Raw genomic sequence first — 26,007 nt, 5'->3', positions numbered from 1 at the left:
GAAAAGTTAAAAGTCATGAACTCAAAATACCATAAACTCAAAAGTCTTGAAACTCGAAGGTTTATTCTTGTTACTTCTGAAAACATTTTATATTATTAAAATAATAATCAAAATTTAGCTTATAATTATTTTAACCCTCTTTACTGGAGCTACATATGTATTTACATGAATCAAATCCATGATATACATAAATTCCATTCAAAATAATATATATATATATATATATATTGTAGCTGGTACAACAACAAAATGAAAGAATACAAAACATTATTGTATGGTTATTGATTAAGTATACTTGGCAATTACATATCTTTACAACGAACAAAAAATTTACAATGGTTTCGGGACGGCAACAAATCTGAGAAGACAAACAATTGGTGCACCACACAGTGCCTTGGAGTAGAAGCAATTAATTAAATCTAACATTTTGGTAGATCAGCTGGCGGCGGAGGTAACGTCGATGACGGTGTTGGACCGTTCTCAACCACGAAAGCTGTCGCAAACCCCCACGGCATGTGGACATCTAAGTGACAATGCATCAACCATACTCCTGTATTTTGCAATTAGGATTAAAATACAGAGTTAAGTAAAAAATTATCGAAGTAACTAGCTAGTTTTGGAATCACATGTGCGTACGTACTTCCTAACAGTGTAGTCTAGTGGATAAGATCTGGAGTGTTTGAAATTGAATCATGTGCGTGCATACTTCCTAACACTATAGTTGAGTCTGAGATTAGTGGGTCGTGTTTGTTCGAGAAATTTGTAGAATATGTAATAGGTAGTAATAACTAATTTTGACTAAGGCTCCCTAAAGCCGGCCCTGTGCATGTTTAAAACAAAAATATTACACGCACCTGGATTATTAGCACGGAATCGGATAACAGCCCAGCCACCAACGGGTACTGCAATGGTGTTTCGTTCTTGAGGATTCACCAAGTTAAATTTTTTAGAGTCATTGACAGAATCATAGTTGCCAAAACCTTGAGCCAACACGTAGAAGTTGAATCCATGCAAATGAATAGGGTGATTTTCGATACTAATCAAAGCTGTGTTCTGCAACACAATCTCAACCGTCGAATTAAACTTCAATTTCGTCACCTTAGTTGACTTCGTCGTGATTAGAAGGTTCGGGTTGAAACTGTTGCTTGCATTCGTGTAATCGAATACGAAAGGTGGTTGACTGGGGAAATCAGTAGTGTAGATTCCATCAACATTGTTGAAGAAAGCTTCTAACATTGACAACTTAGTAGGGAACTCGAAAGATTCATTGTTCATACTAGCTGCAAATCTTAGTCCATTTGGGCCTCCACAAGTTGTATTCGAGCCGCACGGAACCAAGCCCAAACCGAAAGTAACAAACATTTTGTAATCAACTTCAAGTGGTGGAGGTAGCCAGAAAGGGCCACTAACAAGCCCAGTTAAATTGGTATAGAACTTATGGACTGTATTCGTGTCGTTGAAGGCCGGTAAGACGGGCATTATGGGCTTTGATGATGTAGCTCCCTCGTAGGAAATTATTCCAGTGGCTGTTGTATTGTCAAATGGCACACCTGCAACAGTTACATAGGGGTGTGCTGCCATGTAATAAAGTGAAGGTGACTGATCGGCCGTTAACAAGACATCCACGGTTTGGCCGGGGCCGAGGACGACTACATCGGTGACATAGGGGTCTGTGTAAGCTGCATCCACTGCAACGACTTTCATTTGGTGATTGGCTATCTTGAAAAAGTGTTGGTTGTTGAGTGCAGCGTTGATAATTCTTAGAAGATAGGTTTTTCCTTGTATGACTTCGAGTTTAAATGTTTCTGCACAAGGAAATCAAATATAAATCAGCATGTAATATTTTCAAAGTAACTAAGCAAGCAATGTTCTAAAAATCGGTTCACTCAGAGTTTACTCGAAAACGGAAGGTGAATTGATTCAAATTTAAACGAATATTTGGCCCGGTGATAGGGGCATTCTAAAATCTACTAAATTACTCGGATCTTGGAGACACGACCTAGTACAACCCATTTCCCAAATTTATAACCTTGAGCAAAATTAAGGTAATGATTGAACAAATTAAAAGAAGCATTTTATTGCATTTTTCTTGAGGAGTAGTGCTAGGTGCACAAAATTTTGTACAAAAAATTGCACAAAATGACGTGATATTTGATGTGTGATCTTTCAATTGGAGTTGTTAATATGGATAGGGGGTCATTCCAATTAGAAGCTAACATATGTTATTTTGTACAAATTTTTGTATCTAATTTTGTGCAGTACCAAACATTTTCCTTGACTTTAACCTACTATATATGTTGAAGTTGACGGATGAGGCCTGACTTAAGTATTTAAATTTCTATAATCGATGTTACGAGGAAACCAATATATTTGAATGCAAGTACGACGTACTATTTGAAGAGCATGGATAGAGATCGCCAGGGCGGCCATTAATGGTATAAGCATCAGAATTATTAGGTGCAGCACCGCTGGCTAAACCTTCATTCTCCACATCAACCACATTTCCATTCCACCATTCTCCTGCAAATTTGTACCTCCTTAGTACTTGGATTTTCGTATAAAAACATTTATAAAATGAAGAAAATTGTACATGTGTTGACTCCATTACCTATCATAATGGGAACTTCTCGGTAAGGTTTAGGGAAAGGATAAGTTGTTCCTTTTCGAGGGCGGATGACGAGAGCACCGTAAACAGTGGCACGGTGCCATTGAACATGAGAATGCCACCACAAGGTACCTTCCTGGCCAGTCACGTTAAATCTATAAGTATAGCTATGCCCTGGACGAACCGGACATTGAGTTGCTTGTTCAGGTCCATCAGCCCACCCACTTAACAACTGGAAAATTCCATGCCTGCATTATTTTCATGTAATCGAAAATTACAAAATATCACTTATGAACATATAGTTAAACTTCGATAAATGAATAACCTCGTTACAGATTCGTTATTTAAAATTGTACCAGTGAATTGTCATATTGTAAGGAGATTCATTGAGGAGATGAACAACAAGGGTGTCGCCTTCGTTAACTCGGATTGTGGGACCCGGAAGGCTTCCGTTCACGGCCGTGATAACTTGCCTTTTGCATAATTGCTCTACTGTCAGATTCTTTACCTGGATAATAATACAAATAAATAATTTAGCAACATAAATAACTCATGTAACATACCACTCATCACATAATAGTTTTAATTAATTAAAATAGATTTGTTTGAAAGGAATTAATTTAAATAGTTTAAAGTTTATCTTAAGTGACATTCAGTATATGGAAATGTTACAAGTAATCTAGTTTGATCAAAATTGATAGTTAGAAATGTGCAATTTTGTGAGTAGTGATTAAAGCCGAAGTAACAAATAGAAAAAAAATTCACGTACCAAGAGAAATGATAATAACCACAAAAAATAAGTAAATACTGTATATAAAATTTGGATATTATGACACGGAAGGATTATATGCATAGTGCATGTGTATAAAACTTACTTGGAATGTATGCTCCACAATTTCAGCTGAGGCAACAGAGGAAGCCAAAAGAACACAAATGATTGCTAACAAGAACACAAAACGTGCCATTTTATAAGAAGTTGTAGAAGAGATTGGACTATGATATGATGGAATGGAAGGCCAAGAGAACCCTATTTATATATTGTAAATCTGTGAGATTTGAGTATACATGTTTTGATATGGTCAAAGGAAAAAGCTCTACTAATTTTCAAACACATATCTAATTAACTTGCTTGTATAGACTTTCATATATACTAGATAATTTCATTATTATAAGTGGTTGAAGCGTAGCCTCTACCCCTCAATTGCGTGATTAATTTTATAATGATGCCCACTAATTATATTTATTTATTTTAACGGAAAAACGGAGACTTAGTTCGCAATTGTGTCTCTTCAGAAATTAATAAGAAGTTTCGGATACATATTTGACTTGGATATTACTACCGGCTTAACTAAACACAACCTTATGTATGTATTTACCGCGTGGAGAAAAGTAAAAATGATGCATTTTCTTGTTTTAGTGTTTTTGTTATCTTTGACCTTGGTATTATACACATATTTAACCAACTTTAGGAACATAATCACCTTTTTCTAAGGGTTCAAAAAATAGATTCTCCGTGTTTGAGCAGTTATACAGATAAGTAGGCTGAAATAATTTTGAAAAAATGTCCAAAATTAAATATACAACTTTTAAATTGTCCAAAATATTGATGTGCAGTACGTTTAGTTCAAAAGTTTTATCGAATGCATATTCTAGACATACATATTTTATTTTTAAAATTTTTATAAAAAAATATAATTTTATAATATATTTTATTCACTGTCAATCATAACCCGAATATATATATATTGGAGATATGCATTGAATATATATATATACACACATGTGATGAATATTTTAAATGAAGGGCGAGTATTTGGGCGCAATTGGCCCCATTTTGACAGGTATTCTAATGAACCCACCTTAAAACTCTGAGAGAAGATGGACATATATTTACGGACACAGAAAAAAAATTTAGGGGGGTCCGAAATTTTTTTCGTGAAAAATGTTTTACTGTAAAATTTTGTATTTTTGTTAAATTTTAGGAAAGTTGGAAAAATAAGGTTCTAAAAGTAACCGGCATGCATCCCTAGTTCACCATAATTTTTATATTTTGATAGTTTCTAACTGCAGTTATTGAAAAAAAAGAATAAAAAAAATATAGAAGATCACAGAGAGAAAGAAATAGGGATTTGGTTTCTAACTGAACTCATAATTGAAGAAAAAAAAGGAATAAAGGAAATCAGGAAGACCACAAAGAAAGAAATAAAGGTTCTCTTTTGCAACACACAATTAGAAAACCCCGGTCTCCAACCAACTCTACAACACTATTAAGGCTTATATTCAACATACTACTCGGATTATATTTTAAAATTCAGGGGCCAGGACCCCTTTAAACCCGCCTCTGTATGTATGTGATTATTTCCTCCAAATATTAGTCCTTTTTCATCTTTTAATTTTCAAATTAATAAAATTTAAATAAAACAATACATTTGAAAGTGATTTTGTTACGTTATCTAATTATGTTATTTGTGTAAGCATTCTTTATTATAAAATTTACATAATTTTTGATCGAAATTTGATCTTTATTATAACAAAATAAAAGTGAAACAACAATATACTTCTAGAAAAATGACCTAAAAGTATAAAGTTAATATAATTTTCCTAATATTTATGCAGGGAAAATTAGTTCAATGACGTATTTCTGTACAAAACTTTAAAAATAAAAATAATATATATAATATTGTATTTTTTTTTTAATTTTGCATTACATGCATGTTTATGTTTCTTTTTCTCTTCCCTAAAAAGAAAATATATTCTTCTTTTCTTTGTCATTTACTTTTCAAAATTCCAATTCTTTCCCGAGCATGTGTGCTTATGTTTTCTTCTTTTCTTAATTTCTATATGAGTCTGTGGGCCGCCCCCGTACAAGATTTATTCATGTTACTTACCAATTACAACACGTACGTACATTGAACAAAATTGGTCTAGGTAACATATATGATGCAATGTAATGAATAATATATACTACTCTATATATATATTTAGTGCCCTAATTGCAGTCTAATGACATGATAGAATGTTACTTATTCATGGAGCCTGCCAGCCTGGAGGTCCAAATTGTTCAAACGCATATCCCGTTATAATTATTAATCATGCATGTTCCTGTAATATTTCTGTTAACGTGTAATAATAATAATACTACCAAGTAAATGTGTTCAAGTGATCATATATATCCATTTGGCAGCTCATCCCCGAAATGATGATACCGCTTTTAATACACTTAGAAAGTCAATGAGCAGCCTCTGTTTTGAAGATCACGGAAGTGATCAATTGTCTAAACACTGTACCCAACTTTTAACTTCATAACCTAAGCTTTTACCGGTACAAACTTTAGTTATGTGCTTTTTAATTAGTTGCAAGCACATCTGAGTACAATAATTAATTAATTAAATAATACAGGCTTATGTCCCCAACCAATGGGCACCTTTAGGATTTTTTAAAAAACGTAAGTGATATAAATATAGTTACTTATAAATTATTTAGGTATTTGGATAATTTTAATTATATGCTATTTACAGTAATCATAACTTATAAGTTATAATTATTTTTAAAAAATTCAAAATTTTAATATAACAATTAAATACATGAATAAAAAATTCATAGCATAAATTTTAAATTATAAATTACTGAAAATAGTATTTTATGAAAGTATATTATACAAAAATATTATAAAATTTATTATAATAATAGTTTGTATAATTGTATTTTGGGTTAGTTGAAATGTCGATAGTATTTTGGGCCATACTTATTGACTAAAATAAATAAGAAAATAGTATCCAAACATAACTATTTTAATACATTAATATAATAGAATAAAATTAAAAAAAATTGTAAAAATTGGAATCGTCGGTGGAGCTACGTCCAACGATTAATTGAGTAATCGGGAATTAATCAAAATTATTAATTGGGCCATTAATCAAAATTAATTTCATATTATATATATTTATATTAATATTAATATATATAACTATTTTATTGGTATAATTATACATATACAATTATTATTATATATATACAAATAAATTTAAAAATATAATATTATTAAAGTAAATATAAATTTTAAGATATAATTTATGAATTGAGTTCAATTTGAGATGAAAAATTAAGAAAGTTCACCATTTAACCATTTAAAATAGTAATTATGTATACTAGAATAATATTTTTCTTAAAAATTTTTACAAATATATACTTTTCAAGTTTATTTATTTATATATATATATATTAATTTTTTTATAAATGAGCCCGATTTTTGACCCATTAATTAACCCGATTTTTTACCTATTAATATAATTTTTTTTGATTTCACACAAATTTTTGTAAAAATCAAATTTTAATCCGATTTTCTCTCCATCTATTTGTTTTCCTGCCTAACAGTGATTAATGAGGACGACAGAGGATATTTGTAAGAACACTTGTTATAATACAACATATTAAATGTTGAGGATATCACCAACAACGAGCCTTCCTCATAGCTCAGGTGTTTGCCTATCACATCTGGAGGGAACGGAATGCTAGCTCGGTTGCACAACAAGACCATCATGCAGCCTGCCCAGATTTTTGATAACATTTTAGTGGATATTTGTACTAAATTGCATCATTCTCCTTGGTATCAGTCCACTTGTATATATCATGCTTAGAGTTAGAGAAGATTGATTGTTGTTTTTCTTTTGTTACTTTCTATTTACAATCTGTTTAATTCAGATTGTTCATAGTCCCCTCTAGGACCTGTCCGGTCAATCCCTATATATTCTTTCTTTCTCCAAATTTGCACGCGTTTTAAAATGTTGATGTTTAACTTTATTTTTATAATAAGATTGTTAATGTTAAAAAAGTACAATACTGTAGTTTTAATAACCTTGAAAAATGAGTATTATAAAAAGAAGATCCATTCTTTTTTGCCCAAGAAAAAAGTGGTTTACATGAAATAAAACGGAGTGAATAATTTGTTATGGATTATGAATTATATTTAAATGATTGTCAAAAAAGATCACATCTTGCCTTAGGTACACACTATTATTGAATTAGGTATAGGCAATGTTTTTCGAAATGGCAAGCTAACACATTGATACATTAGTCAAGGTGTCGATACGTACAAGGGAGTAATGATAATAACAATGTACTGTACCAAATTGTTTAAGGTGTCAAAATAAATTAGAGATAGAGTGGAGCGGGCAAAATGCTAAACGTAAGGGAGAGATGAAAAGGTTTTGCTCGACTCTTTCTCATTATGACTTTTTAATTGAGATAGATATCTGCTTTGCGTTTGTTAATTATATATAAACGATTTCGTTCGATAGAGATTGTCAAATTGATTCTTTCTTCAATGTCACGTTCCCCCCATTATAATACTAATACCTGTATCTACCACTATAATGCCTTTAATTAATGACATTATATCTTTTGTTTTTGTTTGTTATTCTGCAAACTACTTGCTATTATATAATATAGATAATGTTTAAACATTGTAAAATATATATTATATTACTTGGGTATGACAAGTGTACTAAGAGATCATTAATTTTCGACTAAATGGATGTGTGATTGGAATTTTCAGCCATACGAAGACTCGTTCGTATTAGCTTAATTAAGCTGGTACGAACATATGATTATAAATAAAAAGGACTATTTGATTTGTTTTTTTTTATCATGCCAAGACGATTAGTTGTTCCAATTTGCTTATCTGGGTCTGATAAAAAATCCCACTAAAATCTTGAATAGTAGAGAGATATATAGTCCTATATATAACACATATAGTTGGGACAGTACACATGATCTTTAATTTGCAGCAGAGATAATATATTAATATATTTGATTATGATAAGATTTTAACTAAAAAGTGGACTTCTTACAAAGAGAAAGAGTATAATATTGACACATGGAAAGTGATGCGTATTAAAAATGTTCCTACAAATGCATTTTTATGCATTTACAAATTACAATGTTATTGAGCTATAATATTTTATAATGAGGAAATTGAGAAGTTTAAGACTAATCGTGCAGCCTGCAGGTGTAGTTCTGTTAGAGAAGGGCTTACCGACTCAACAATACCAACATAAACAACGAAGTGTCATATCGATCGATCGATTCATAAACGTGACGAACCTATATTACTTTTGTCGAGTTGAATTTTGTGAATTTTCGATTGAACCGTAGTACTCGACACATGGTTGTGAAGAAAACATGTTTTTTACTTGCATTGTATTATATGCAATACAATCGAGATGTGTACTCGGTCACCTAACTAAAACTTTTATAATCCAAACTGATGAGATGAGCTAATCTGATGTGTGGGTAGCTAAGCTCGGCAAATAAGTTAGGTAAATTGGGAAGTTTGAATAGCTCAAACTAATTTAATTACTAAAAAAATCTAGTTTCGATTATAGATCAGGTTATTGCGTGTTGAGCTCACGTATGTGTAGACCTAGTATTAATTGACTTGTAAGTACGTCCTGCCCGGGGCTCCCGCAAGTGTACGTATGTTTTGTATGTGTGAAATCTTTAGGAAAACTTTTTTTTTGTTAATTTTTGTTGAATATTTAAAATAATACTCCTTCCGTCCCGTGTTATGTTTACGTTCACGTATTTTGAGATTTTTATAAAGTATAGTTTCATAATATGTTTTTAAATTTAAATTTTTTAATAAAAATTTAAATATTAAATTTTTATTCAGAAAAAAATTAAAAAATATACATGAAATTATACTTCAAACGAGTATTAAAAAGCGTGCCGAAAAGTAACGTAAATAATAATATTTTTTTTACTATGAACGACACATTGATGTACTCTATTACATTGATGCAGTATTTACTTAATTAATAAATAATGGTTTTACTTTTACTTGGTATGAGCAATATTATAAAAATCGGGAATGGAAATATATTGGTCAATATGTCGATTTAAGGTTAATCGGAGATTAGTGATTAATCGAAGAAAAAGTGAATGTATTTTAATATTTATTTTAATATCCTTGTAACATTTATAATTTATAAATAAAATCGGATGTATTATAATATTTATTTTAATATCCTTATAAGAATCATAATTTATAAATTAATATATATATATATATATCAAATTATATAATTTATTGTTATTTAAATTTAATTGAAATTCAATTTTACATATAATAATTTATTTATAATATACTGATTAGGAACAACGCATAGAAATTATTTGAATTTAAAATCGGGACCAATCACGTAATTTTCGAAGAGTAATTGATAAAATCGGAAATTTGTATGATGTAGTAATACATAAGAATCAGGATTTCAAAATATATAGCTAAAACTTAAATAAAAGATCATCAATATTTTAATAATACTTGTGACTTAACAAAAAAATTCTTGATGTAAGGCAGTTAATGTGTCATTATATCACATATATATAATTAGAGTATATATAATTAGATTAACCGAGTTTTGATGGTACAGTTTGATCGTCATGAATAAATAAGTAATTTACTTCAAGAAAAGATTAACATATGAGTGGACCATGATTTTAGCAAGTATATGTCGTATACTTTACGTCAGTGTTCCAGAAATCGCTAGGCGTGCCAGAACGGCGAGGGTACCTTCGAGAGATTAATCGGCAAATTGAAGATTAATCGGAACATTAATCGGAAGAATTTAAATATTATTTTTAATTTTTATGATTATATAATAATCAATATGATAAATATTTGTTTCAGTATAGAAATTAGAATGGTATTAAACAATATCTACACATTTGACATTCTTTATGTACTAATTATTGAGTTTCCAATATTAAATATATTTTAATTTACACTTTTAAACTAATTACAATATGTCATTTTCATATTTTAAATGAGAAAATAAATATATTAGATTACTTGTTACTTCTTACCAATAATTTATACTAGAAATTGACATGATATTGTGTGAAATTATGAAATTAAAATAATAAAAACATAATTTTTTTTCCTTTAATTATTTTTCGCCTAGGACCGATTTTTGACCGCCTAGACTGCCTAATCCCGATTTTAAAAAAAAAACGCCTAAATCACCGTTTAGGTCCAAATCAGGGCGTTTAACCACCGCCTATTGTTTATATGCCGCCTAGGATTAGGACATTTGTTATCGGTAAACTAAGTTTGTTAATTTCTTTTTAAGACATTTTAATGGTAAACTAAATATATGCTATTTATTTTAGTTTCATGGCCGTGGATGCAAAAAAAACAAGCAAGTCGTTGACTTTATGTTTTTAATTTCTTTTGAACGTAGAACAATTTCTAGTTTGTTGTACACAAGAACATTTTCACTTGTTTCATGTTTTTTTATTAGGAACTTTTGTTGTTCACTATTCAAGACCATTTAATTATCTACAGTATTTTTTTACAATTATTTTTTTTGGTATATAATCCGTATACTTTAGTGTACTAAAGCGGATAAACAGGAATATATTAGTTCGGGATTAGTGTCACCAAATTGGTACACGAATCAAATTCCGGATCGAGTTCAGGTTTAAAGTTTAGTACATGAAAATACATAAAAATACACGGAACGTTTATACACGACACGAAATATTGCCGGGTATAATTTGCACGGTATAAGCAGTTAATGTGATATAGTCATCATGATTAACAATATTATTTGAGAAATGATAAATGATGGAGCTTGTCAGGAAGAGCCGTCTCCAGGATTTCGGAGGCCCTAGTATTTTGGAACCAAAATCTAAAATTGAACTAAAATCACATGAAAAATTTGCAGTAGTAAAAATAATTCTTAACTAATAAATAAAGTATAAAAATAGTTCAAGTTAAAGCTAAGAAGTTGTTATTCTTCTTACTTAAAATAGTTCAAGTTAAAGCTAAGAAGTTATTATTCTTCTTACTTTTGAATGTGCAAAATCTCTAATTAAATCACCAATATCCAATTTAGCCAACATTTGCTTCTCAACAGACAACATAGCTAAGCCGTTCAATCTCTCTTGTGACATAGTTGATCGAAGATAATTCTTTATCAACTTCAGCTTAGAGAAACTTCTTTCTGCAGTAACTACTGTAACCGGTATAGTCAGTATGATCCTGTAAGCAACCCATGTATTAGGAAAAGCAACATGATTTGCTTGATATAGTCCAGCACTTCAATCGGTTTAGTTAAGTTCCCTGGTAATGATTTTCTCAGCAGCTGCAACTCTGAAAATAATTTAACTCCATCTATATTTGAGTCGTCCCCATCTTTCAAATAAGTCTCAAGTGCAACACAAGCATTCTTGATGCTCTCATCCTCCATTTTTCTCAACCTGCTCAAGTTAAATAAATACCCAAAAATATCATCATATTTTTTAAATTGCTCAAATCTTGTGTTGAGCGAAGATAGAGCGGTATCAACAATGTGTAAAAGTAATTCACATGAAAAAAATCTTCAGCAACTTGAATTGGTTCATCACTTGTACTCTCATTAATGAACCTCTTTTTTCTGCAAACACGAGTTTCACGAAAAGTTGGTTCCACCCCCATTTCTAGAGCAATCTTTACAGCTTCATCTTTTGTATTTTCGAAACCATTGTTCCTGTACTCTTCAAAAAAGTGTATGAGACCTTGTAATACAGTAATACATGCATCAATATCCATATCCTTACTTTGGAGAATTTTACTAACTTTATTCACTTTCTGTAGAATCTCAAACCAAATAACCATGCCCACAAGAAAATCAAAGTTTTGAAGATCAAAATTAACTAAAGAACTTGCATCACTTGTGGTGGTGGCATCATCACTATGTTCAACTAGATGGAATAATGCATCTCTTATTTGTGGAACTTGGAATCTTATTGCCTTGACGCTAGAAATATGACTTTCCCATCATGTATCAGACCATGACTTTTTTCTTTCTGTTAAAACATCCTGAATCATACTTCCTTTTACCCGTCATTATGCTAACACCTGTAATATACTACAAAGAATCAAAAATATGTAGTATCTAGTATAGTAAATTAGTTTTGAATTTAAAATACCAAAGTATAAAAGAATTGAAGAGGTCACTATATATTACCTTTGCTGCTCTTGTTGGTTCTATATTTGCTCAATTGAGCGTATTAGGTTTTCTACCTTTTTGGTTATATTAAAGACTTAAAGTGATTTAAAATATTGTAAACATTATACTAATTTATTGGGCTATAATCTTTCTTATTGTATTGAATGGGCCTAAAGTTAAAGTACTGTCCAGATTTCTAAACTGGTGTATACGGGAGAAGAATAGATATTATTTTAATAATTTTATTGAATATAATTAATAATTAATAATTATAAATATTAATACTACTTGTATGTATATATATTGGAGGCCCCTATATTATTGGAGTCCCTAGGCAAATAACTGGGAAACTCCCCGTAATGCCGACTCTGTTGTCAGGTTACATCAGCAACTATGTTAAACACAAGCAAGATACTAGAAGTAATATTTCACATTAAGTTATTCTATTCATTCCCTGTAATATTTTCTTAACATGCAAATAATGTAAGAATTAGTAAAAAGTGAATTACTTAAAATATTTTTTTTTTGAGAAAGTACTTAAAATATTATTAATATATGTTCTATTTAAAACGAATTAAAAGGAAAATAAATTTATTAAAAATACTTAACAATTATATTAATAATACTAAAATGTGATAAATCTATACTATACTATAATAACCGAATAAGATATAATTTGGTAACAGTTATCCCCTAATTTTGGTTATTAAAATAATAATTAAATAGTGTTATGTATTCGTTCAATTACTAAATTGTTAAACTACTAGACATAGTCTACTTATCCTAATAAACTACGACCACAATTTATCATATTATTAAAAAATTAATAAATAATGTTATATATCCGCTAAACTACTAAATTGTTAAACTACTAGATTTAGTCTACTTATTCTACTAAATTACGACCACATATTATCCTATTACTTTTATTATAAATTTGTAATCATTAAATAATCATTAAATAACTTCAAAATAATTTGAATGATGATATTTGTACAAATTTATCTTCAGATTCTTGAAAGAAAAAACTTCTAAATATCAGTAGTTAGTCTTTACGATATATAAATTATATTTATGTCACATCCATGACTGATGCTCTATTGAGTAAAAATATATATTGTTTGATTGTGAGTGCTATTTCGACTACGAATACGACATATAAATAATTGTAATTTATTTATTAGATAATTATAATTGTTGAATAGTCATAAATACATGTGATTTGAGTAATTTATTGAATAACAATTAGATATATACATGACCAAGATATCTAGCATATAAATAAACGAGACCAACATAATTTACTCGAAAAATATAATAAATAATAATTTACATACATACACATGTGACTTTATCTTTAACCAATATTAAAAGATATCAATTTTAATGGTGTATTTCAGATACATATATATATATATATATATATAAGAAGAAAATAACAAAAATCTTTTATGTTCTGAAAATAAAAATGATCAATTAAATTAAGTTTTTTTTCAATATGTTAAAAACTAAATAGATTATGTCAATTTTAATTTATGAATTGACAATTATCTCACATCTTATAAAATTAATTTTGTATAATAGAGAAGATTAAAAGCTAAGTACACGGCCGAGATCAATTTTAGTTAATGAATTAAGACATTGGCAATGATATTAAATCAACATAAACGTTGAATTAAAAAAATAATATTTTCTTAAAAAATAAACTTATATTAATTGTAGTGTAATTTCTACTTTGTTGAATATTACGATTGCACATCTTGACCACTTTAATTATGCATTACTAATACTTTTAAATTAAGCAAGGTAATTGTAAATTAGTAATAACTTTAATAATAAAATATCTCATTACTAGGGGTTTATTTGACCAAAACTCAAAAAATTTATTCGACTCTGCAATATACAGATATGTTAATTTTTAGTTTCTTTTTATAAACATATTGACAATATTTGATAGATTAACTTCAATTTTTTCCTTTTACACGTACAGTCAAGCTTGTATTCATTTAGTAATTACACATTAAAAACGTTATGAACGTTATTAATGTTTTACATAAAATCATACACATTAATAGATACTTAACTTGTATTTGATATGTTTTAGATGTTATATAATATTTAGTAATAAGAAAATGATGAATAATTTTATTAATATAATTGTACGGTGTAAAAAAAATCTAGGATTAGTAGGCTAGTTTATGGGTTGAAGAGTAAATTACGAGTGCACGTGACATTAATTTACCTTTTTGCCATTATAAATTATAAAAATATTGGATTAACATGTACTCGAATTTGAGTACTCTCCTATCTAAACTGTTATACCAATTTAGGGAGTTGCTCAAATGAGAATCCACATTATTGGTGAGAACTGAGATCTAATCTCAGCCACAAATTTTCATTCCCAAATTAAATCACAACCACACACTTTAAATTTTTATCTTATACTTCATCTTTCATCCACCTCCCTACCCATCCCTACCACCACCCACCCACTTCCACCACCAACCCATCACCATCACTGCACCACCGCCACCCGCCACCGCCACCGCGCAATAGCCGCCAATACCGGAAAATACCAGATATGTTGCTCTCTCTCTCACACATTCTCTCTCTCTCTCTCTCTCTCTCTCAATCTCCCCCAGAAGCCTCTTATCAGATTCACCTCGACGGATCATATTCATCGTTATCCTCTCCGCTTTTCTGGATTCAAAACTTTTCCGGTTGAATAACCGTCTGCCTCCGACTAAGCAACTGGAGCTCATCGTTTTTCCGGCGATTGAGCTTCCCTGATTAGAATAGTTTTGATTTCATACCAGGTAGTGATTATTCATTTTTGCTTATTTCCGTGGATTTTGTTTTGTAATTAGTGATTTTTAGATTTGGTGTGTCTGTAGATGGTGGTGGTCAGGTTGTGGTGGTCATAATTTGGCGGTGGTTAGTAATCATTGTTAAGATTTATAATTAAATCGAGTGATTATTATTATGATGTTGATGATCGGAGTTGATAAATTGAGCTGGTGGTTGGATATTGTAGGTAAAAAAAGTGTCTGGATGTGGTAAATTTTATTTTTCGGTAGTGATTTTTTTTACTGGTGGCTATGTGGTGATTTTTGTGTTTCTGGTGGTGATTTTTTATTTTCCGGTTGTGTTTTTTTAATTTGCCGGTGGTGATTTTATGTTTGCCGGTAGTGATTTTCCGGTGATTGCCGAAGATAGTGGTGGTCACCGACCGTGGTGGTTGTCAGTGGTTGGAGGTAATGGTGAATGGTATGTAGAAAGAAGATGGAAGAGATAATGATTGGAGAAGATGATGAGATTTAAAATGAATGGTGTAGATTAAAAATATATTTAAATTTTTATGGCTGATATTAGATCTCAAATTTCACCAAAAAAAAGTTCTTAATGGAGTAAAACCCTACCAATTTAAGTGTCTATCACATTAATCTTTTGTCTGTTATTTAAGAGTTTTTCTAATATGTTTTACTTTTAGTGAGTTGACTATTTTTATTGATAAGAATTTTTATGTACACGGCCATCATCATTGAGGAAACAAAAATCCATTAGAAAAGGCCATTTAAGAATTTATTGTGCCACAGAAAACAAATTTCTCTCATTGAGGTGAAAATTAATACTAACACTAATGAGAAACGGTGTGAATGGACATGAGAGAGGACTACCAAGATGCTAGGGGTGAGCATTCGATTCGGTTAACCGAATACCGAATCGAAATAACTGAAATAATTCGGTTCGGTACCGAACCGAAATAATTCAGTTTTTAATTCGGTTATGATTTTTTATGTTATTCGGTATTTCGATTTTTTCAGTTTTTTTTACTGAAATACCCGGATTACCGAAATTACCGAAATATAATTAATAATATATATTAATATATACATAAATATATTTATTTATATATTACTTATTTTTACCTGACTCCTTTCTTTTTTTCACTTGAATTATTAATTCCTCGTTCCCAACTTCACTTTTCCACTCTTTTTATTTGTTATATTTTAATTGCTATTTGCCTAATTTAGATTTTAATGTATTTAATTTACATGATCTTCAATTTAGTTGCTAAAATAAAAACTAAACTAACTAGTAATAATTACTTTTATTATAATCAGGACACCACACCATAATATTCAGGTGCATGGAAGTGCAGCTAAGAGTATAAGTTTAACTGTTGTACCATCATTAATCTTTGTTAGAATTTATTAAATATATTATTATAAAAATTTTAATTTTTTTACTAATTCAGCTTTTTAATTCGGTTTTCGATTTTAACCGAAGTATTTATTTCGGTTCGGTAAATAACCGAAATTATTTCGGTTCGGTAAATAACCGAAATTATTTCGGTTCACTATTTGGTTCTGATTTTTACCCTTATTCGGTATTCGATATTCGGTAACCGAATTATATTTCGGTTCGGTTACCTAATAACCGAATACTCGGCCCTACAAGATGCTACTAATTTCTTGGAAGTTAAGTAAAGTTTAATTTGATGTTAGTGTCATGGCTTTTTAGATCATATTGACGACATCAAAGCCTTGACGGTGACTTTACTTTATTGGAAAAATGTAATTTTACACACTTTATGAGTGTAATTACATTACACACACTCACTCCTCAATACTGATGAATAGGTGCAAGATTAATAAAGCCAGTTTACAGAATCTTTATAAAGTTATAAACGCGGAGAATAAATAAATTTAATTTTATGCACATAGAAGAAATGTAAAGCTTGAAGTACTTCACTTCTCTGCATGCTATTGAAGTAGCTACCAGATATTTTGCTCTGGAAATCATTAATGGGTAGTTCTGAGATGATCTGTATTGATTTAGAGCGCGGTGGTGGCCCCGATTCCTCTGTTTTGAACGATGAAGATGAAGAAAGTATATGTTTTTCGGAAGTTGATGAGGGTTCTTGTTATTCTCAGTTCTATTCAACAGCTGATGGTTCTATTGATGGCTTTTATTTAGATTCTGAAATTGATGAAGTTTTGGATTCTAGAAGAGTGTCCTCCGTGGCTGGTTCGGATTGTTCTGTTGATATTGAAAATGGAGTTCATGAGTTAAGATTTTTTTTGGAGAGAATGGAAGGAGATTGTAGAATCTGTCATTTGAGTCTTCGAGCTGACGAGAGTGATGTAGAATCTGGAGTTGCTATTGAGTTAGGGTGTTCTTGTAAGAATGATTTAGCTGTAGCCCATCAACATTGTGCCGAGGCATGGTTTAAAATCAAAGGAAACAAGTGAGTTCTATATTCACCCTTATTTTTATCCTCCTTCAGTATGTTACATAGTGTATATACTAAAATTGTGTTCATTTTGGTAGTTTTGATTTCACTAATATGCATGACTTGACCTCGTTATGATCTTCACCGACACTCCCGCTCTAATACCATATTAAATTAAGAGTTCTCTTAAAAACGTAAGAGATTTTAAAACTTACCTTTTCTTAAAATCTTTTACTAATTTGAATGGCATAATCACTTTTTTGTGCTTTGCAGTTTGTAATGTTAAAGCATTTAAGAGATTAGAGTATAGCATAAAAGTCATGCATTATGTACATGTATATCAAGTAACGTTATTTATAGAAAAATTGCATTATGTCTAAGAAATGAAGAGTTTTATTGTGCCGATTCAAGAAATAATTGAAAAAATAAAGCAAAAGTTGTAAAAAGCAATTGGATCGAGTAATAACTAATAATATTCCTACTTATAGCGACTATTCTTTTTCTCTCATTGTACTTTCCCTTTAAGGTCCTTTATATCCCTTTTATGTTCCTTTACCTTTAAATTTGTATGCTTAACGCAGTCATATGACAAGGCAGGATTCGATTCAGATCTTTACCAGAAACAAATGTCAAAAAAAATAGAAAGAGCTGAAGTTTGTTTTTGAACCTTGCAATCTAATCTATCTGTCATCAGCTTCAGTATTGTGAATATGTGGTAATGATACCAGAATACTCATTTGTGCTTTAGTTTGGTCAGGTTATTTTAAAAAGGAATATTAATATTCGGACAAACAAATGGCTTTGGACACAATGTAATGTTTATTGCTTGATAGTGCAGCTGCCTTCTGCTCTATTTGTAAAGCAGGCAATTGTTTTTTTCCCCTAAATCCGACATAATTTTTAACTTCTGTTACGTTTCATCAAACTCAGGATCTGCGAAATTTGCAATTCAGTTGCACAAAATGTTGTTGGTCCCCGTGACATTGAAGCGATGCAGCAGATTTGTGAAGTAAATGCTATTCCAACGATTGCAGTCCCAGTCCCAGTTGCATCGACTTCAGAATCGCGTGCAGTCCCAGTCCCATTTGCATCGACTTTAGACAGTCGGGTATTCTTAATAGGTCATCGGCTGGTCAATATTTTGCTTCCATGTATTGTTTGTGCATTCTTTCTGTCATGGCTATTCCACTTTCACATGCCTTTCTGAAATGCTACCAAAAAATTCTGATTTGTTGAGAAAGAAATTGCGGAGGTCAGCAATATTTCAAATTTTACACACTACATCGAGCAAATTAGTAGCATTTTGGTAGATGTAGAGGCGCCAAAATTTTGTATAGAGTAATTTGCTTAAATCAAAAGTATTATTCAAAATTTAGGACTTCATAAATGTTGATAGCCAGGCAAAGTGTCAAATAAAATCAGACTTGCAGAGCATACAAAACGACGAAAACTCTACGATGATAATACGTTTCCTTATTCCAATATCATTCACTAGTTAATAGTTATGGATTTAAATCAGATGCTGGTATGTTAGATTCAGAAAGTAAGTAATGCTCCAAGTGAAGAGATCGAGGTAGTAGCCATAGTTTTGTGGGGAATCTGGTATTTCAGAAATAGGAAGGTAGGTCTGGAAAATTAAGGTAGTAACTAATGTAGTGGCTATGGACTGGAGTAGTAAAACCATATCGGACTGGCAGGAGAAAAATTTAAGATGCGACTCCTTGACAATAGCTCTTGCACTGTAGTGAAAACAACACAAAGGTGGAAACCACCCCAAGAGGGCAGCTATAAGTTGAATGTGGATGCTTCAGTTAAACTGGGAACATCGACTTTCTCTGTAGGCCTTGTTTTACGTAACCATATTTAGGGGCTGTTCCTTACAGGCAAGACCGTATGTTTTCACATGGTGTCTGCGGTTTTCGAGGCAGAGGCGGTTGCTATTGGGGAAGGCATTAGATGGTTACCAGTTGATAACCCACGGGCCGAATTAATATATTTAAATAATTTTTGAAAAACCATAATAATATGAGTGTAATGTCAAAATTTCTAATTTTTACTCGGAAAACTCCACCTAAAAAACCCAACCTAAACTATATATTGGTTGAAAGAATTGTCCAAGATACCCACTAAATACGAATTTGGCTAATATATCACGAAAATGTATATTTTGTATATATCCAGGCATAAACATGTCGAAAATGCATGTTTTTATAATTTCATTTTAATATATGATACGCATGTTGAACATTCGTATTCAACAAATTCAAAACTTTAATTGCAATGATCACGTATAAAGAAACATGTGTATAGTTCAAATAAAATATTAATACCTATAAGTTGATCGGTATTTTAACCACTATTTCACGCTAATATGTACTTTCGGACATCCCGTATTAAAAGTGGGAGTAATCTGTGCATTTTCTTATTATACATCATTATTATTAACTAAATATTATCTATTATTGTATAATTGATTATTAAAAAAATTACAATTACAATATAATTCTAATAATCATATTAATTTATTGAAAATCAATTTAGAACCGTACAAAATATATGAATCTAGAGGTGAAATAAATGTGAGAATAAATCGGGAATTTAAAGTTATTGTTAATTTTATTTTTTTATTTACAAATATTTTAAGAAAAATAAAAAAAATTGTAATATACATGTGATAAATACATTATTTGCAGTAGAATTATAATAAAAAAGAATTATAATAATATAATTTCAATAATTTTATTATTTCATTAAAAATACTATAGAGTTATATGGATTCATTTCAGAAATAGGATCATCGAGCTGAAATAAAATAGAAATAATTATAATACGATTTCAACAATTTAGTTATTTCACTAAAAATAAAATAATATAGAGTTGTATCATTAATATGATGATTGAAGTGAAATCAAAATATGGGCTGAACAAAAATAAGGTGATATAAAATTTGAGACTATTTAAAAAAGGGGTTTCGCATATTAATAAAGGTACGATATTTGTGTTATGATCATAATAAAAAGATTATAGTTATTATACGATTTCAAAAAAATTATTATTTCATTAAAATATACAATTGAGTCATATGGGAAATATGATTACTCAGTTGAAATCAATATAAGAAATGTAATTAAAAACCGGCTGGTAAAATAATACATATAATATTATAAGTAATATAGAAGTAAAATAAGAATAAAAATTATACATTTAGAGTTATAATAAAATTTAAAAAGGGATTAACCAAAAGTTGATGAAACAAAAGTATCACTTAAAAGTGTGTTTCACTTATTAATAAAGGTTATTACTTATAATAAATAAAAAGATTATAATTATAATACGATTTTAAAAGTTTTATTATTTCATTGAAATATACTATTGAGTCATATTAGAAATATGATTAGTGAGTTGAAATCAATATAAGAACTACAATTAAAAAATGGGTAAAATAATACATATAATATTATAAGTCATATATACATTAAAGAAGAATAAATGGGTGATGATACTTAGAAATCAACAAGTATAATAAAAATAGAATTTTACTAATTATACTAAATCAAAACGGCTTAAAATAATATATTTTCAAATAGGAGTCTGTTACAGTATCTATATTTATATATACATTATGATGGTCTGGGTGTTACTTAGAAATCAATAAGATAATTATAATAGAATTCTAATAATTATATTAAAAAAATATATGATTCAAAAAGGCTAAAAATATAAAATTATCTTTATTATAGTAAGTATAATATATTGAATTAGCAATATAGAAATGAATTAGGATTACAAAGTTAAAGTCAAAAGGGTGAAGCAAAAATAAAACCAAATTTAATAGAATAATAAGACATGTAGAAGTATAAGATAATAAAAATAAAAATAATAAAACATGTAGAAGTATAAGATAACAAAAATAAAACCAAACTTAATAAAACACGTGTGTAACCAAAAGTGTAGTATAATTAAAAGACATACAAAAGTACAATTACAAAATATACATACATGAATAAGTGAAAAAGTTGGTGATACCAAAAATTGGTGATATCAAAATAACTTAATAGAATCGTAAGACATGTAAAAGTATAATATATACCGGAATAAATGTGTAACCAAAATTGTAGTAAAATTAAAAGACATACAAAAGTAGAATTACAAGATATACATAATGAATAAGTGAAACTAAAAGTTGGTGGTACCAAAATGGGTGAAACCGAAATTAATGGTACCACATAGTAGAATTAAAAGACATACAAAAGTAGAATTATACAATGCATAGTGAAACCAAAAGTTGGTGGTACCAAAAAAATCAAAAAAACTTAATGGAATCTTAAGACACCTAGAAGTATAATATATACAAGAATAAAGGTGTAACCAAAAAAGTGTAGTAAAATTAAAAGACATAAAAAGTAGAATTATAAGATATTTTGTAATACCAAAGTTGGTGACATCAATCATAATTAATGGTACGACTTAAAAAAGGTTTCCGCTTATTAATAAAGGTTATTAATTAGGAAAATTACCGAGTTACACACATCAACATTTGGAGATGGAATTCGGGATTTCTAACATATTTCTTGTATGAGTGAATTCTTGTATATTTCCTTTTAAAAAAATTCTTAAAAGTTTTTTATTATGTTTTAAACTAAAATATTCCGGATTATTTATTATAAAAGAGGTTCTTAAAAGTTTTCTTTTATTGTGGCCTAAATATTATATATTTTTAATCTTTTATCATAAGAGTATAATAGTATGTTTCCTAAGAGCATCTCCAATGTTACAAAACTCTTAGGTAAAAAAAACAATCATTTTTAGTTGGCTATATTTGGCCAACCAAGAAAACCATTAGGTATACATAATCATAATATAGATAATACCATTGAAGTGTATATCAAACCCCTTAGCTAAAATTTTACAAAATGGTGACAGCCAACCATTATAGCCAGTCATTTTGTATTTTATCATTGGAGATGCACTAATTAAAAAAGTAATTATAATTATATGTTAATATTATAAAATTTACTAAACATAATTCATATTAGTTTTTTAGTATATTTTTATAAATAAATGAATTGCAATATTGTGTACAAGTAAAACTCAAAAAAGTTGATAAATCTGAACAACCCATCATTCTAAATCCAAAACTCTTCAGAAGAAGGATAAGATAATTCACTTCAGACTAAATAACAATATAGGGAACCTCTATGAATAATAATCGATAAAGTAATAATCTCGTTAAAATAATTTTTTTCTCCACTCCCAATATAATGGACACAGTATATTTTAACTCCCGATAAAGTAATAAACTCGATAAAACAATATTTTTTCTTGGTCTCTACCATATTACTTTAAAGACGTTTAACTGTAATTAGTAATCTTTTTCCTAATTTTAATAGTTATATTTTAAGTTAAATATTTGACAAAACTCGGTTTTGTTTATAGTTGTGTAAAGACAGGCAGTTCTATCCTAGTCCTATTCGAAGTCATGCATACTTTGATATCCACCGTAAGTAATACAACAATTTTGTTCCCGATATAAATCCCAAAAAAGAAACCAATCAATTTCTATACGTTGACATATCTAGTTCTCTTAGTTCTAATTTATAGGTCGAACTTAAATAATTTTAGGTGCACATATTTTGGCTTTAAGCTTGAGAAGAGTTCCGAGGAGTTTTCAGATGACTAGTCTTGATTTAGAGTGCGGTGTTGAATGCAGTTCCTCAGCTGTGGGTAATGATGTTAAAGATGAAAGTATCTGTGTTTTAAAAGCGCTTAAGGGTTCTTGTTCTAATCAGGGCCAAAATTCTAATACAAAAATTGATCTAATTTCGCATTCTAGAAGAGGGTCATCTGTAGTTGCTACGGATTGTATAGTTGATACTGATCAAAACAGCGTTGATTAAATTATAATATCTGTGGGGACGATGGAAAGAGAATGTAGAATCTGTATGATGAGTCTAGATTCAGAATCTGGAGTTGCAGTTGAATTAGGGTGTTCTTGTAAGAATGAATTGGCTGCAGTCCATCAGCAATGTGCTGAAACTTTGTTTACAAGCAAGGGAGATAGGTGACTTTTATAAAACCTTAACCTTTTTTGTGTTCATTATACAAGCTTTAGTTTAATTTTTAAAGGAAAATTAATTATATAACTTGCAGTTCTTATGTAGCTTTCTGTGCTTTTCTTATGTTACCTTGATTGAAGATCACACTTAGTTTTTGATTTTCATAAAACTATCTTGTTATGCTTTTATCATTTGCAGGAAATCAATGCCCCAAAATTTCGTCGTCCCAAATCATACCATATTGAGTCAACGGATTTTTGAAGTAAACAGATCTTGAATAAATGTAGTAGTCTCAGTTCCAGCACTAGAACAAAATACATTTCCAACTAACGCAATTTCAGTGCTAGTATATGGACACAATGCTTCTTCAACAAATGCATCCTCATTTGATGAAACTGAAGTCATTACAGTTTCAAGACATTTAAACTTGACTCCAGCATCATCAACTTCAGTGTGCAGGAAGGTATGCGAGTCATTGGTCATATGTGTTATTATCGTATTTGTAATATATTTGTTGAGATTATAGAGCCCACTAGATCTCACACTACTCAGGCCCAATCCTCTCATAACATCATGACCCAAGATACAAACTAGGCGCGGGAATTTCAGTTAGAACAGCTGGCTACAGCTGTACCCTAGGACTGCATCTTACTCAGATTAGATATGTAGAGTGTGTGTTATCTTGTTGATTAAAATAACAATGTAAAAATAGTTCTCTAGATTTGTATCTTCTTCTTCAAACTTAATAAACATCTTCTTCCTTCTTACTTTACCTAAATTGACATGATATCAGAGCTAAAGAGCTTAGTTCTTCTATCATTACTAATCGATTGTGTTAATCGATTCATGAATTGGTCCTCATATTATGCATTCATATGCTTCCGTTGCTGTAAATATTGCATCTTCTTCATCACAATCATAAAACACCATGACAACTGCCAATGTTATTGACATCAATAATCTTTATTTTTAGAGCTCATCTGATCATCTTGGATTATCACTCATTAGCGAATTACTCTCGGATCACAATTATCATCATTGGAGCAGATCGGTTAAGAATGCACTATCTACGAAGCTTAAACTCGATTTTATTGATGGAACAGAGGTTCAACCTTCTACAACTTTTGAAAACTTCTCTTTCTGTATGTGTAGCAATGATCTGGTAATCTCATGGCTTTTGAACTTTGTATCTCCTGATATTAGAAAAGTATTGTCTGTATGTCAACTGCTGCTCAGATCTGGACCGATCTTACTAATCGATACTCTCAAACTAATGTACCTCGATTGTTTCATTTACGAAAAGAACTTGCATCACTCATTCAAGGTACAAAGTCTGACACTTCACAATTTCGAGGTTTAATGGATGAGTTAGACAATATGTCTCCCATACCTAGATGTCTGTGCTGCTAGTACCTGTAGTTGTGGAATTGCTGCAAAAATGGACAAGTATGAGCAGATGATTAAGCTAAGTCACTTTCTTATGGGACCTAATGAACGATTTAGTGCAACTAGAGGTCAAATTCTGTTAATGGCACCTCTCATTGATCTCAGTCATGCATATGCTATGATTCTTCAAGAGGAGAATCAAAGAGAGAGTGCTAATTCAGTGGCTTTGCTTTATGAAAATGCTGCCATGAATGTGCACATATGTACTCATAACTCTACCTATAAAGGAAAATACTCTCAGTTCAGGAAAGATGATAAGAAAAGTGTTGATTTTACTATCTCTTGTGAATACTGTAAGCTGCCAGGCCATGTGAAAGACAAGTGTTTTGCTTTACACGACTATCTTGATTGGCATCACCTGTATGGTTAGCCAAAGCCAAAAATCAGAGTCAACAGCAACAAACAAGCTGATACTGCTCACAATGTTACTCACTCTGGGAATGAATCTCAGTTTAAAATAGCTGCAAACATCAGTGATAATCATGACACTATGATAGATGCTCAATGTAATCAGATTATTCAGATGCTTCGGGAAAAATTGAAGAATCTACCTGCTTATGCTCCCTGGTTACAAAATACTAATTCAGTGGCTTGTTCTTTCTCTACCAATTCTGTGATATTTGCTAGTCCTGTTAATTTCAGTAATTGTCAAAATATTTGGATAATAGACTC

The 26,007-nt window shown here is 30.1% G+C and overlaps 3 protein-coding genes across 3 annotated transcripts; 1 reads left to right on the top strand and 2 right to left on the bottom strand.

The window, feature by feature from the left end:
* Positions 1-237: 237 nt before the first annotated feature.
* Positions 238-3,692, bottom strand: LOC141692684 (laccase-7). The gene is made up of 6 exons (XM_074497598.1): positions 3,481-3,692; positions 2,962-3,113; positions 2,609-2,853; positions 2,392-2,520; positions 855-1,805; positions 238-550 (listed from the first exon to the last, which is right to left on the bottom strand). The coding sequence occupies exons 1-6, from the start codon at positions 3,568-3,570 to the stop codon at positions 420-422; spliced, it is 1,698 nt and encodes a 565-aa protein (XP_074353699.1). The 5' UTR covers positions 3,571-3,692; the 3' UTR covers positions 238-419.
* Positions 3,693-11,128: 7,436 nt separating this feature from the next.
* Positions 11,129-12,197, bottom strand: LOC141691518 (uncharacterized). The gene is made up of 4 exons (XM_074496252.1): positions 11,956-12,197; positions 11,759-11,866; positions 11,456-11,648; positions 11,129-11,350 (listed from the first exon to the last, which is right to left on the bottom strand). Exons 1-4 carry the CDS (start codon positions 12,195-12,197, stop codon positions 11,129-11,131), a joined length of 765 nt encoding a protein of 254 aa, XP_074352353.1.
* A 5,053-nt stretch (positions 12,198-17,250) lies between these two features.
* Positions 17,251-19,241, top strand: LOC141692698 (uncharacterized). The gene is made up of 2 exons (XM_074497612.1): positions 17,251-17,848; positions 18,764-19,241. The coding sequence occupies exons 1-2, from the start codon at positions 17,406-17,408 to the stop codon at positions 19,038-19,040; spliced, it is 720 nt and encodes a 239-aa protein (XP_074353713.1). The 5' UTR covers positions 17,251-17,405; the 3' UTR covers positions 19,041-19,241.
* The last annotated feature ends 6,766 nt before the right edge of the window (positions 19,242-26,007 follow it).

The sequence above is a fragment of the Apium graveolens genome, chromosome 10 (assembly GCF_009905375.1).
Source record: "Apium graveolens cultivar Ventura chromosome 10, ASM990537v1, whole genome shotgun sequence".
Classification (NCBI taxonomy): Eukaryota; Viridiplantae; Streptophyta; class Magnoliopsida; order Apiales; family Apiaceae; genus Apium; species Apium graveolens.
Note: the sequence above shows the minus strand (reverse complement) of the source record. Positions and strands in the feature narration are given on the sequence as shown.